Here is a 15,683-nt window from a genome sequence, read left to right as displayed (position 1 = left end):
ATCCACAGAAGGTGACTAAATACTTCTAATCCTAATCATTTCATCGTGTAAACGGCAACCACACAAGATTAAATTAAACTGACCGCTTTTGTTTTTCGAGGAGCTAATATAATTATGTATGAAAGTCAAAGAATAAACCCAACACTCCGCTGCTCCCTTCTAAAAAAAAAAAAAAAAAAACCAAATCAGTCAGGCAAAAAAAAAAAAAATGAGAGAAGAGGATGAAGAAACGAAGTCAGAAGTTCTAGAAAATTCTTTACGTGAAAACCCAGCTTTCCTGACACCAACCAGAAACCAAACACGGGAAGCAGGCTCACGCTGGCCACAGGACGAGGCCAGACAATTCTCGCAGTTTTTTTTTTTTCCTTTAATCTCCTGTATAAAAAAATCCACTGGTACAAAATTCAGAAATACAACAAGCTATAGAAACAGGAAACCCTGCTTTTTTTTTTAACTTTTTTTTTTTACTTTTAAGTCCAACAAAAATGACTTGGAAGGTTTGTTAAAAATAAATCAGAAATCACACTTACTGTACAGATACCAGTGAAATGCACAGACTTTGGCTTTTCTCGACTGTACTGAACTGAAATTCTTATGAACCGTAAACAAAAACGATATTCATTTACAGAGAAGCTTTTTTTAAGCACAGGACACAAAATGCACACTCCCCCAAATTTGACAAAAAAAGTCCTTTTTTAAAACTACATCAAAACAGCACTCAAGATACTCAAAAGAAGGGTGTGGAAATTAAAGGAGGGTGACCAGATCCAGCGAGACTGTTTATGAGAGGCCCCTCAGAGGAGAAACAAAGATGGCGGCTCCTTCAAAAGCGCGGCCTTTTCAGCGCCAAAGCCAGATCGCGGGACTTTGCGTTTCGGTCGCGCGCGCGAGCTCACAGGGAAGCCGGGGTTTCCCCTCGAAGCGCCGCCGTTCGGAGTCGGGACGCCGGGGGCGTGAGTTTTTCGGCGAGTCGGACCGCGGGGCGAGCGCGTGAAACGGTCGAGCGACGGCTGTGTCGCGCGAGCGGCGTCTCATCGTCGGGAAAATCGGTTGCGCGAAACGGTGAGGGAAAAAAGAAAAAAAACGTTCGTAAACAACGGAGCGCTCCCCCCGCCCCCTACTTCGTACCGAAGCAATCCCACGTAAAACGAATCAAATTATTATTATTATTATTTTTGGTAAAGCGTTCGGTAAATTCCTTACGCGAGAAGGCAAACACTGGTGCGCTGACGACCGTGTAGCGACGGGCCCGACGGAGCCCGCTTTGGCAGTTTCAGTAGAAATGCACTTTTCCCGCCAGCCTTCGACACGGATGGAACGTCGCAGAAAGCCGGCGCCCTGGAGAATTCTCACTAACAGTTTTGAAGCGTTCAGATATTTGGCACCGAGTAGACAATCATTCTTTAAACAAAAACAAACAAACAAATGGTGACCATTTCCCTGGCAGCCTTCCTTCAGTTGTGCTTTAGTTGTGACAAAGCTAGAAAAAGCTCTCCCACAGCCATTTTTCCAGTTTTTTATTTTATTTTATTTTTTTTTATTTTCTTACAATGAATCAGTAGTACGTCACAATGTTTTACCTGTGTCACAAAGTTTTCCTTTTTGGTTGGACTAGCTTGGTTTTGACCCCGCTTATCAACAGCAATAATAATAATAATAATAATTACTGACCAGTCTTCATTCCTACGGAGGGCTTTTAGAAGTTGGGCTACTCTCTCGTAGGAGAGACAGACGGGCGTTTCCAATTTGAACGAAACGGTGAACGAAACGGTGCCACCCGGGGCGTTCCCGCGCGCCCAAAATGCTCGTGACCGCACGTTCCCCCAAATAAGGCCGACGGCGCGCTCCTGTCCGGGACGCCGCCGCTAAATCGGCGACGCGCTGTTCTCGGGCGCGAATAATTTCGGCGCTGTCCCTGCGGCGTGACGAACGCGTTCCGCTTCACGGCGAGGAACTCCGGGCTCGAGCTCGTGCGCAAAGGCCGCTCGTACGACTGGCGCTCTGTCGGGGAGCGTTCTACCCAAAGGACCTTAGCTCTGGTGGACGACTGCAACCAACGAGCACAAGCCTTTCTCCAACTCGCAATAAAGGCAGACATCAGACTGAAAATTGCAGGTCGAAACAATTTGCTGAAGAAAAGTCCTGATGGCCAAAACATATATAATTAAATGTGTACTGTTTCTCACCGCTCTAACTGCTCCCACCCATTTCCCCTAACTGCCAAAGAGGGAACGGCCACGGGACAAGAGTAGTCTAATACTGATGAACTTGGGTGTGTGTGCTTGTTTTTACATGCTTGTGTATGCTTGCAAATGTGTGTGTGTGTGTGTGTGGTTGTGTATGTGAGCATGCGTGGCATCTGCACGTGTGCGTATGTTCATGTGAGTGTACCTGTGTGACTGTACGCACACGCGAGTGCACGTGTGTGTGTGTGTGTGTGTTTGTTTGAGAGCGTGTGCGCGTGTACGTTAATGTGCGTGCGCATCTGTGCGTGCGTACTGCCGTGTAGCGCGCTTCATACAGTCTACGGAAGGGGCAATTGTGTTGTGTGTGTCAGGCCGCAGAGGTCTCCTCAGGGACTCTCATACCCAGTCTCACAGAGAAGGGGCACATGGATACTTCTTTACAACAAACCCCCCCCCCCCCCCCTCAAGAAGAAAGAAGAAAAAAAAAAAACCACCAACATTGTCAGGCAACAAAACCACAACACAGCAAGCCCCCCCGTTCCCCACCAAAATCTTTACCTTGAAATATGAGGGATCCTTACAAAACAGGTAATAAAATAACCATGTTATCAAATCATCTCATAGGAGATACACCGAAAGGCGTGTACCACAGGAATTTGGCACGAAATACCACTGATTCAGGTTTTTATTTACAAGAAAGGAAGAAAAAAAGAAATCACATTTTGCTGACCAATAAAACATTTAGGTATCACTTCTCACAGCAAAAAAGAAACAAGGAGTGGAAAAAAAAATAAATGAAAGCTTCACAAGCATTTTTTTGGAAGGGGGGGGGGTGGGGGTGGGGTTGGTACTAATTACTCAGGAAATTTAGCAAATAGGGGACTTGTTTAAAAAAAAAAAAAAAAAAAAAAATCATGGAAATATTACGAAAGGCTCTGTCCAAGTCCGCTGATTTTTTTTTAGTTTTTGTTTGTTTGTTTGTTTTTAACTTATTTTAGTCTTTTTAGAAATACGAAACGCTTTAAGACTGTTTGACTCCCGACGAAGCCTCGTTCGAGCCCACGGAAAAGCACTGACGTCAGAACACAGGACACACTCTGTTGTTGTTGTTTTTTTTTTTTTTTAATTCTCTATACATTTAAAGAGTACAAAATATAAGTCATTTCATGTGCATTTAAACCACGGATTGTCTTACGGTGAGTTCGGCCCGTCGAAAGGCGGCGGCGGCGCTCAGTTAGCGGGGCTCGCCCGCGCGACCGGGCCGATTGGGAATCCCCCCCCCCCCCCCCCGCCCGCCCACACCCCCACCCCCACCCCGTTTCCCCTTTCCGTCGAAGCCGTTTAACTACTTTAGAAAAAAGTGGATCTACAAATAGGTTTTAGGTGAGAAAGTGAGAGTCCTCAAAAGGCCTTATCAAAAAAAACGCCGCTGCCCGGAAAATGTAAAAAACCGCCTTTTTTTCTTTTTTCTTTTTTTTGCAGAGCGTCGAGAGAGAGAGAGAGAGAGAGAGCGAGAGAAGAGAGATTTCGCTATTTATCAGACGAGCTTGGTAGGAGACGACTGGTCAGACTTGGCCTCGTATTGCCGATCCCTGTACTATCGTTCAAGTTTACTCTCAAGAAAAGGACAACAAAAACTGAGAGAAAATTATATATATATATATATATATATATATATATATATATATGAAGGAAAAACACAGATTTACCACAGGTTTTCTTTACGTTTTGTGCTCTTGTCTCTTGTATGACTGCAGCTAAGCTTTCACATTTATCTCCCCTACCTCTCCTTCCCCTCCCCGTACTCCCAAAACCCCAAAAAGCTCCAAATGAGGTCACACATGCAACAAACAAACAAACGAACAAACAAACGTACAAACGAAAAATCCAAAAGGGGGGAAAAAAAACAAAAACAAAAAAAAAACAAACAAAAAAAAAAAAACACAACAAAGGTCAAGCTAGGTTCAAAGGTCAGTAGGAGGAGACCGGGTTATGATCAGGTGAGCTCAGAAAAGACATCGGAAACAATGGGGGAGGGGACGATGAGACGCGTGTTTGGACGTCACGGACACATGCTAGGCAAACCATGAGCTAACAGGCATGGAGATGTTCTAGGGAAGAAGAACAAGGGAGAGGGACAGAGTTACACACAGACAGGCGCGCCGCGGCGCACAGCTATAAAACAAAAACCAAACAAAACAAACAAAAAAGAAAAAAGAAAAAAAAAAAAAAAAAAAAACCGCTCTGGTCGTGGTTGCGGGGGGCAACGAGACCACGATGCAAATCTTACGACCAGGAGTTTTTTTTTTTTTTTTTTCTCTCCGTTCACCACAATTTGCATTTTTCAAAAAATACACAACATCTGAAATAAAGAGAGAAAGGCACAAAGCTTGTGCACAGTGCAGTACACAGTGCAAACACACCCACACACACACACATACGCACACACACACACACACACACACACGCGCGCACACACACACACACACACACACACACACACACACACACACACACACGCACGCGTACGCACACACAGAGCACCCAAAGCAGTCCATCTGCAGCCTTTCCCCAACAGGAGAGAAGAGAGGATGGATGTAATTTTGGGTTAAAGAAAAAAACAAACAAAAAAAGAAAACGACTGAAATGTTCATAAAGACATTTACAGAAATGGTAAAGCAGGAGAAAGTACAGACAGAGAAGGAGAGAAAGAGATAGAGAGACAGGGATGAGAACAAGCACACAGACGGAGAGAGAAGTGAAGAGCAAGGACACGGATGGAGAGAAGAGAGCGAGGGAGGGAGGGAGAGAGGAAGACGGAGGACAGGAGCGGAGGGGGGAGGCTGTGCAGTGTGTATGCAGACCGGTTAACGTGGCTGAATCCTACAGGACTACTTCAGCTATCTGCTCCTTACGCTTCCCATAAATTAACAACAGGCAATAAATAATGTCCTTTTTTTCTGTGGCAGTAAAAATTTTGTATAAAAATAGAACTGCTTTTTCTTTTACTTTATTTTATTTTTTTTCTCGTTTTTTTTTTTTACAAATAAAATGTACAGGCCTGTGGCGTTCTGTACTGCGAATTTTTATCTTTCAAGAAACATCAAGTATTTTCAACTTCACCCCATAACACTTTAACACTTTGTTTAAGCTCTAGGCAGATTTATGATTAATGTGATTTTTTTTTACCCATAATTCTCAACACAACAGCCCATTCCAACAAAGACCAATGTGATCTGACCTAGTAAAGCATAGGTAACAGTAACAATCGTAATACGTAAACCATAATATATTCAGGCAAACAAAAATACTCCAAAAAAAAAAAAAAAAAAAAAGGTCAAACTGGTTTTGTGTGGGAGGGGCTTATGTTGCCGTTGACTACGGGGGGGGAGGGGCCAGTGCAACATTAACCCTGTGAGTGCCATAAGGAGACTTCAGTGGGGAGCAGCGGAGAGTATCCGGCATGGCACAATAGGGTCAGTTTTTTTCACATTTTTTTTTTTTTTTTTTGCTTTTGTCAGAAATACAGTGTGAACGACTTCTTCGGCTCCGAGAGCGCTGCTGTGTAACAGTGTGTCAGTAATAAAAACTCCACAGAACAAAAGGAAAAATAAATAAATAATTTTTAAAAAATCTACCCATAACAGCAACTCATGTATTGCAAGTCGCACAAAGAAATGACTGGAATGGAAGTGTTCATGTTGGGGGGGAGGGGGGGGGAGATGTAAGGGGTGAGGGGGGGGGGTTGGGGGTAAGAGGAATAATTTTAATAAACTGTTGAAAATGAAAAGGGACAAAAAGTATGTCGCCCCCCGGTGGTGAAAGGTTGTAAGACCAGTCTCTTGTGGGGGACTTACCCTTGTAGTGCTAGCGTGAGAGCAGTACAGCGCTAGTGCTAACTTCAGTACGGTTTGCTGTCGTTCTTGGAGCGCTTGAGCTGCACCTTCAGCCTCTTCATGCCGATCTGGAAGCCGTTCATGGCCTGGATGGCCGCTTGGGCGGAGACGGCGTTGTCGTAGCTGACGAAACCTGGGGGCGGGGGGAGAGAGAGAGAGAGAGAGAGAAAGAGAGAAAGGGGGGGCGGAGCGCCGCCGTTACCGTAGATGGAAAAGAAAACCTCCCCCCCACCTCCAACACCCCAGAGGTGGAGAGAGAGCGGGCTGCGGTGTCTGCTCCTCCTCGGCGCGTTTCAACACTTAATCGATCTGGTCTGAGCCGCTAATCAGGGATGTTCCAAGCTACTTCCAATAGGGGCCTACTGAGGGTTCCAGGGCTATTCAAAGGGGGCCTACTTTGACGGACTAAGAGGGGATATTCCAGGGCTACTACTGAGGGCCTACTACAGTGGAACTCAGGGCTACATATGGGGGGCCTTAAGAGGCTACTTCAGAGGCTACAGGGGGCCTACTACAGGATTCCAGAGGGCCTACTACTGGAGGGGGCCTACTACAGAGGAGGACTACTTCCAGAGGGCCTACTACTGGAGGGGGCCTACTACAGAGGAGGCCTACTTCAGAGGGGGATATTCCAGGGCGGCCTACTTCCAGAGGGGGGCTTACCAAAGCACTTGCTCAGATTGGTCTGTTTGTCGATGAAGACTTTGGCGGAGACCACGTTTCCGAAAGGCATGAACATCTGCAGGATGTCCTGGTCTCCGAACTCCTGCGGCAGGTGGTAGATGAAGAGGTTGGCTCCCTCTGGGCCTGCGGGGGGAAAAAAGACGCAATGCGGGCGTCAGTCCACTGGAGGGCGCCAGAAGGCCAAGATGGGTGCAAGGGGGAAACTTCTTTATATCAGACAAAAAAATAGTTCCTCGTGTTGTAATCACTTTTACAAAACTGTTTTTGTTTAGTCTATGTCACACTGCATAGTCATAGTTAATGCTGTTTATGGTGTTATGAGGCACACTTTACATGCTGTGGTAACAGCTCTGTCAATAACGCATCCCCAAATTAGAGGGAGAGACAAGACAGAGTGTAGGGGTGCGTTTGCCATTTAAGGAGCTCGGGGATTTTGCAACGCAAGTTTACTTGTCATGCAAAAAAAGCACACTTGAAACTCAATTTGAATTCAACAGACAGAGAGAGAGAAACAAGCACAGAGACAGAGAAAAAGATACAGAGAGAAAGACAAAGTGAATTAGATAAAAGAAAGAGAGAGAGATGTTTTGCACAGATTAAAGGTTCGCTCAGAATAAACATATATTTTGGTATATGCAAATATATCCCCAGATTGAAAAATGAACAAACTGAAAAAAACATTCTGTACCTCCCTCACAGCCCCTGCTATCAATCACCCCGCATGCGCTGCTTGCACCCAGGCCCACTGACATTGAGGCTACAGTTTAGGAAAACCAGCCAATAGCAAACCCCCACCCCCCTGTGTAAACCCCGCCCCCCCAGGCGCCTCCCCCTGAGCTCACCCTCCTTCTGGCTGCCGGCGGCGCCCTGCTGCTGCAGCAGCGATTGGCTGTACAGGGTGGGCAGGGCCGCCGCCGCGTACTGCTGGATGCCCGAGTACGCCTGGGTCAGCGCGTCCATGGCGCCCGCCGTCCCGTTGGACAGGCCCGCGGCCCCCAGACCCCCGTTCAGCGCCGCCATGCCTGAGGGGAGCGCACACACCTCACATCAAACCCCACGAAATACAGCAACTTTACATTAAACCCTATGATATATACAGCAACTTTACATTAAACCCTATGATATACAGCAACTTTACAATAAACCCTATGATATACAGCAACTTTACATTAAACCCTATGATATACAGCAACTTTACATTAAACCCTATGATATATACAGCAACTTTACATAAACCCACAATATACAGCAACTTTACATTAAACCCCACGATTACAGCAACTTACAAAACCTATATATACAGCACTTCATAAACCCAATATACAGCAACTTACATTAAACCCAATATACAGCATTAACCCTGTTAACAGCAACTTTACAATAACTATATCAGCAACTTTACATTAAACCCTATGAATATACAGCAACTTTACAATAAACCCTATGATATATACAGCAACTTTACATTAAACCCCACGATATACAGCAACTTTACATTAAACCCTATGATATATACAGCAACTTTACATTAAACCCCACGATATACAGCAACTTTACATTAAACCCCACAAAATACAGAAACTTCACACAAAACCCCACGATATACAGAAACTTTACATCTAACCCCATACAATACAGAAACTTTACATTAAAACCTACGATATACAGAAACTTTACATTAAACCCCACGATATACAGCAAAAACTTTACATTAAAGCCCAATAGACTTTTTTCCTTTTGATTGACAGGACCGTCATAGCTGACCGTCGGTTGTTTCTAAAACGCGTAGCTCGGTGGGACCACACCCACACAAACAGGCTTTCTGTCCCTAATTACTTGCTAGCAAGCGTCTCATCCTCTCATGACTTATGGAACAGCTTGCTGCTTGCTGGAAGCAGGAGGGGCGGTGAACGAGAGTCGACTGTGCACAAATCCTAATTCCTTGCGGTCTGTCTCCCTCTTGTGGACACATTAATGAATGCAGTTCAACTGCACAGGAAAAAAAAATGGACGCACGAATGATTTCACTCAAACCGTTCTGGGCTCAACTTTCCACGGTCAGCTCTTTAGGTTTAAAGGCATACTATGCAGGTTATTTTAACCTGGAAAACATTATAAAATAACCACGTGAAGGCACATCTATGATGCACTGGGCAATCGGCCTTCGCGTACGTTCGCCAAATTCATGCACCTTTTGCCCGTATTCGTTATTCTAAAAGCGTTCGGGGCGGTTCTGGGTGTGGCGCTAGCTGAAGTTCGTCAAGGGGATTAAAAGCGAGAGTGGGTGGGGATGAAGACGGGGGAGACTTTTCGATTGTGAACGCGGGCCAAGGACGCAGCCCCCCAGCCCTCTTCACCACCGACAACTCCCTCCACTCGACTGCATTCTGGGTAAATGGTAAATGGACTGCATTTATATAGCGCTTTTATCCAAAGCGCTTCCCAATTGATGCCTCTCATTCACCAGAGCAGTCAGAGGTTAGGTGTCTTGCTCCAGGGACACTTCGACACGCCCCAGGGCGGGGGAATCGAACCGGCAACCCCCCGACTGCCGGACGACCGCTCTTACCTCCTGAGCTATGCCGCCCCCCCCCCGCATTCTGCACCAAACGCACCCCCTCCCCAGCCCGTCTCCGAACCCGGGCACGGCAACGAGACTCGGACGAGAAAGCCGAGGGCGTTAGCGGCGCTATCGCCGGTTCGCCGGCGGTCGGTTCTCTGCGCGGGAGGGAACGGCGACGCAAGCCGGCGGTAATTGCGAGCGCGACCTTTTCGCGGGCGATTAGGCGGCCGCGGCCCGAAACGCGCGGGCGGCTCGGCGGGACCGTTTAAGGGCCGGGCCCCCGCTTAATGGCGCTCGATTCCGAGGCGGCGGCTCGGAAAAAAAATAGCGGGAAAAGGTCACGAGAAAATTGGCCTGTGGGCCGATAAGATGGGGGCGGGGGCGGGCTTGGACTTGGACTTGGACCCCGGGGAGGGGGGAGGTGGGGGCGGGTTTTTCACAACCGCGGTGAGACCCAGCCAATCGGATCGAGTCTCAAATAGCTGCCGCACGTGGTATCCAGCATTCGCTCCAGCAGACACGTCCTGCAAAACGTTACCCAAACGCTGCGGAAACGTTATAAAAATGCTGCGCAAACTCAGCGCAGTTATCCCCAGCTGACTCAGTAAATACTGCTTTGTGAAACACCCCTCTGTTTGTCACTGAAATTCAAGCAGAAGTGGGCAGGGCTTGGTGGGTGGGGCTCAGGGGGCGGGGCTCGGGGGGGGGGGGGGGGTACTCACTGTTGACGCCGCCCGTTAGCGCGTTGAGGCTGTTGAGGCCCACGGAGGAGCCGGCGAGCCCTTGCAGGGCACCCAGGGAGCTCAGGGAGCTCATGGAGGCCGCGGCGCTGGAGGCGTTGGTCGTACCGGCTGCAGGGGCGAGCGAGAGAGAGAGAGAGAGAAAGAGGTGTTAGACGCATCAGAACTTCCCCAGTCCCGCCCCCAGTCCGTGCTGCGGAGGTGGAGGGAGGGCGGGGCTTACCTGGGCTAGAGGACAGGGGGTTGGAGGGACTGGCTGAGCTCTGCGTTGCCGCGGCAGCGGCGGCGAGGGCAGCCAGGTTCTGCAGCTGCAGCGCACTCATACCTGGGGGGAGGAGTCAGAGGAGGAGTTAAACCACCTCTGCTGTACGCGACCGACACCTTTACACGCATCACAGCATATGAACACCACACATTACCCTATACTACACCTTTACACGCATCACAGCATATGAACACCACACATTACCCTATACTACACCTTTACACGCATCACAGCATATAAACACCACACATTACCCTATACTACACCTTTACACGCATCACAGCATATAAACACCACATTACCCTATACTACCCTTTACACACATCACAGCATATGAACACCACACATTACCCTATACTACACCTTTACACGCATCACAGCATATAAACACCACACATTACCCTATACTACCCTTTACACACATCACAGCATATGAACACCACACATTACCCTATACTACACCTTTACACGCATCACAGCATATAAACACCACACATTACCCTATACTACGCCTTTACACACATCACAGCATATGAACACCACACATTACCCTATACTACACCTTTACACGCATCACAGCATATAAACACCACACATTACCCTATACTACACCTTTACACACATCACAGCATATAAACACCACACATTACCCTATACTACGCCTTTACACACATCACAGCATATGAACACCACACATTACCCTATACTACACCTTTACACGCATCACAGCATATAAACACCACACATTACCCTATACTACACCTTTACACACATCACAGCATATAAACACCACACATTACCCTATACTACACCTTTACACGCATCACAGCATATAAACACCACACATTACCCTATACTACACCTTTACACGCATCACAGCATATAAACACCACACATTACCCTATACTACACCTTTACACGCATCACAGCATATAAACACCACACATTACCCTATACTACACCTTTACACGCATCACAGCATATAAACACCACACATTACCCTATACTACGCCTTTACACACATCACAGCATATGAACACCACACATTACCCTATACTACGCCTTTACACACATCACAGCATATGAACACCACACATTACCCTATACTACGCCTTTACACACATCACAGCATATGAACACCACACATTACCCTATACTACACCTTCAGACCACACCTTATATCAACTACACATCACTTATACAACACTTTATATTGGCTACACCTCACCTACACTACGCCTTCCAGACCACACCTTATGTAGACTACACATCACCTACACAACACACCTTACAGACTACACCTACGGGGCGACATAGCTCAGGAGGTAAGACCGATTGAGCAAGACACCTAACCCCTAACTGCTCTGGAGAATGAGAGGCATCAATTGTAAAGCGCTTTGGATAAAAGCGCTATATAAATGCAGTCCATTTACCATTTACCTTATATAGACTACACATCACCAATACGACACCTTACCCCGCCACACCTTGTAAACAGTATCGCACAGGTCAGACACTAGATGTCACCACACCAAACCAGTATCCCTTTATCATGTGCAGAAGCTGTGCAGTAAATATGAGAACCGCGCTTCCGGTTTTCGAAGTGTACCTTTTCTGCTCGACCGGCAAATTAAGAGCCCCATTTGAGCTCAGGCGCCTTTTTAAAACGCGCTTTTAATTCCCGTTAGACGCGACGCTAAGTTTGTCGCTCGCTCCTCTGCAGCAAACAACACAGGAGTAACGACTTCCTCGCTCTCCGTCTTCGCGCGAAGCACGCTTGCTATAAAGACGATTTATTCATATCGCGATGCTCGTATCGATCGCGACGGGCTCGGCCAGCCAGCCTCCGAACGCCGCGTTTTTCTCCTCGCGGTAAAGATGAGGTCGATGAATCTGTCGCTCCCAATTAGGACAACCGAGGGGCATTTGCCCAATCAGACGCCAAGTAACAGCCTCGCATCACAACGGGTCTCCTTTCCCCCTAGCGGCTTATTGGAGTTAGCCTTTTCGCCTCTTAGCTTGCTAGCACGCTAGCTAGCTTCCCCGCCTAAAATGGAGCAGATTTACCGTGTCACCGCCATGATTGGCCTGCGCCACGCACAGGCAAACTTTGCTAGCATCACCTCAAAACGTAAGCTAAAATTGTATAGAAACCCGTACTGGCGTAAAAGTTAAATCATCAGACCAGTAATCATACCCTGACCGAATCCAGCTTTAGGACTTACACCACTATCCCACTGGATATTGAAAGCGAAACTCTCTGCCTAAAATGGACCAGGTTTATCGTGTCACAACCACGACCGCTCTGCCCCAGATAAACAGCACAGGCACAGTTACCGCGGCACTACCGCGTAATACCGGATATCTACGTGACCACGCCCAGAAATTCGGAGCGCACAACGGTGTCTATATCGGGAACGAGCACGTACTTAATGTAACGTTCTCAACAGCAGCGGATTGGCCGCACTCCATGTCAATCAAGCGTACCCGTCAGTCGGGCAGAAACCGTACACAAGTGGGGATTGAGAGCTGGAAGAATTTGAATCTTAACTGATAACTGTTTTTTTTAAAAAAAGCGATACACGGTCGACCGGCGCGGCCCTCTGCGATCGACCGGTCGACCTGCGATCGACCGGTCGACCTGCGATCGACCTACCCGGCGCCCCCGGCGTAAACGTCAGGGCTAATTTTAAGCAGCTCAGGCCAGAGGCGTGAAAAGCAGGAGCTATAACAGGGCCCTCGTTGCCCCACTTCTGCGCTGAAGCGACTCTTTCATTAAAGAACCTTCCGTTAAAGAGACGTTTAAAACATACAGCGAGGGGGGAGGAGGAGGAGGAAGAAGAAGAGGAGGAGGAGAAAAAAAAAGGACAGATCGCTCTCATTAACCGCTGAATTTTACAGCAGGGACGGTTGCCACCGGCGACAGCCTGGTCTACGCAGACGTTAGCTGAAGCAGGGCCGGGCTAAAAATAGAGGTGATCTCAGGGAGGCGGAGGACGCAGGAAGGGGTTCTGAGCGCACGCGCCGACAGGCGGCTCGGCTCCGCAACGCCAGGTCCTCTCGGCGTGACCGCGCTCGCAATGTTCAGGGTCCCCGACAACCCGCAAAAAAAATGGCGGGGGTTAGGGTCAGAGGGGCGGGGTTTAGGACATGAGGGTGGGGCTTAAAACATGATGTTGAGGAGACGGTGGGGCTTAGAACATGATGTTGAGGAGAGGGTGGGGTCTGGGGCAGAGGGTGGGGCTTAGGACATGATGTTGAGGAGACGGTGGGGCTTAGAACATGATGTTGAGGAGAGGGTGGGGTCTGGGGCAGAGGGTGGGGCTTAGGACATGATGTTGAGGAGAGGGTGGGGTTTGGGCCAGAGGAAAACGGAGGCGGGGTTTGGGAGAGGGGCGGGGCTGGGCAGGGTGCATTCTGTAAGCAGCTGAGCCTTACCTGCCATCTGCTGAATACTGTTGAAGGCGCCCAGGTTACTGGAGGAGGCAGCCTGCTGCAGCAGCTGGAAGGAGAGAGAGAGAGAGAGAGAGGAGGCGCCTCATTTTACACCCACAGCAACACTCCCACATGCCACACAGCCAATATAAAAAGATTCCATGCTCCACACAGCCAATAAAGACGCTTCCACACGCTCCACACAGCCAATAAAGACGCTTCCACACGCTCCACACAGCCAATAAACTCATAGCCCGGTCCACAAATAGCGGACGCCTCAGGACATTTTCGTTCGAAAACGACGTTCCCTGCCGTTTCGGTCGCTGCCCAGAGGCTAAACACACAGCTATGGCGACATAGCTCAGGAGGTAAGACCGATTGTCTGGCAGTCGGAGGGTTGCCGGTTCAAACCCCGCCCTGGGCATGTCGAAGTGTCCTTGAGCAAGACACCTAACCCCTAACCCCTAACTGCTCTGGCGAATGAGAGGCATCAATTGTAAAGCGCTTTGGATAAAAGCGCTATATAAATGCAGTCCATTTACCATTTACCATTTACCACAGTCCTAGTCTTACACTCGCGGGGAGAGCAGTTCCTAACTGAGCCACTAGGGGGCCCAAACAATGACGGTAGGTAAAGACCGCTGTAGTGCATAACTCACGGCTGGTCAGCTGGTTGGTTGGTTGACTGACACCAAAAAAGGACAGGCTAGCATTGTAGTAAAGTGGCAGTTAATGTACTGACATTAGGTAGTGGGGGTCTGTATGCACATGTGACAGAGGGGGGAGGGGTGAAGAAGGATGAGGACAGACAGGAAGTAAAACCTTGAGACAGGGGGCGGAGGCTGGGGAGGGACAGGAGAGGACGGGGGGGGGGACAGGGGGCTGGAACAGGGGGGACAGACTCGGGGGCGGGGCCTCTTACTGCCAGGTACTGAGGCGTGAGGCTGCCCAGCCCGCCCAGGCTCCCCCAGGTGGAGGCGCTGTTGAGCTGCTGCATCTGCTGGGAGATCTGCATCTGCAGGCGCCGCTGCTCCTTGTCCTTCTGCGTGTCGGCGAACTTCACCACCATGGGGGAGGAGCAGCCCTGCGTCCGTCAACCAATCAACACATCAGCTCATTAGCACAGAGCCATATAACATATAAACTCATACACATACACAGACATACAGCACCACATACACCATATAAACACGTATACACACACAGAGCCATACACCAGCACATACACCACAAACAGGTAGGTACACACACACACACAGAGCCACACACCTGCACATACACCAGTGATAACTAACCCTGTTCCAGGAGATTTACCATCCTGCAGGTTCTCATTCCAACCCTAATTTGGCACACCTGATTCTACCAGTTAGCAGCTCAACAAGACTTTCAGCGGTTGAATGAAAACCTACAGGATGGTAGATCTCCAGGACCAGGGTTGACTGCCACTGACATACAACACAAACTCACACACGTACGCAGACACACACAAACATGCACATACTAAAAGACACACACACACACACAGAAACACAAAACTGAGAACAGAACAAGAAAGTGATGTGTTAAAAGCTTCAAAGGAGGGCCTATATCTACCGCAGCCCTCCTTAAGCAATAAGGGCAAGCCGAGATTCAGTTCAGTTTCCAGCTCAGTCGCATTCCTCAGCTAGCTGAAGAGACGCGGTTCGGCGCAGCGCACCTCCCGACAAATAAAGACGCTCACAGAATACGCTACGGAATCTTCTGGATGGTTCCTTCATCGGCCAGGACGTGGCTGTCAGGGCTAATGCAGGAACTGACGCAGGAGGCTCTAACCGGCAGTGGCGTTTCCGTTCAGCCGGGGGGAGAAAGAGCACGCGCTCGATCAGACTCGGGCATTTACTGAACAGAGGGGACCATGGGAAACGGAGTTTATAA

The 15,683-nt window shown here is 48.5% G+C and overlaps 1 protein-coding gene across 8 annotated transcripts in view; it reads right to left on the bottom strand.

Moving 5' to 3' along the window:
* Positions 1-2,853: 2,853 nt before the first annotated feature.
* The window catches only part of LOC135245621 (CUGBP Elav-like family member 2), a 67,076-nt gene continuing 54,246 nt past the window's right edge, over positions 2,854-15,683 (bottom strand). For 6 of the 8 annotated variants that reach the window (XM_064318776.1, XM_064318779.1, XM_064318782.1 and 3 more), the window contains 8 exons: positions 14,692-14,853; positions 13,773-13,836; positions 10,293-10,394; positions 10,052-10,180; positions 7,609-7,788; positions 6,746-6,889; positions 6,044-6,215; positions 2,854-4,297 (listed from right to left, as the gene is read on the bottom strand). In XM_064318776.1, the coding sequence (XP_064174846.1) occupies positions 6,088-6,215; positions 6,746-6,889; positions 7,609-7,788; positions 10,052-10,180; positions 10,293-10,394; positions 13,773-13,836; positions 14,692-14,853 (909 nt within the window). In that variant the 3' untranslated portion in view covers positions 2,854-4,297; positions 6,044-6,087. Of the gene's footprint in view, positions 6,216-6,745; positions 6,890-7,608; positions 7,789-10,051; positions 10,181-10,292; positions 10,395-13,772; positions 13,837-14,691; positions 14,854-15,683 lie in introns of all 8 variants that reach the window. The other 2 variants (XM_064318781.1, XM_064318777.1) reach the window with 2 other exon arrangements.

This window comes from Anguilla rostrata, chromosome 19 (genome assembly GCF_018555375.3).
Source record: "Anguilla rostrata isolate EN2019 chromosome 19, ASM1855537v3, whole genome shotgun sequence".
Lineage (NCBI taxonomy): Eukaryota > Metazoa > Chordata > Actinopteri > Anguilliformes > Anguillidae > Anguilla > Anguilla rostrata.
Note: the sequence above shows the minus strand (reverse complement) of the source record. Positions and strands in the feature narration are given on the sequence as shown.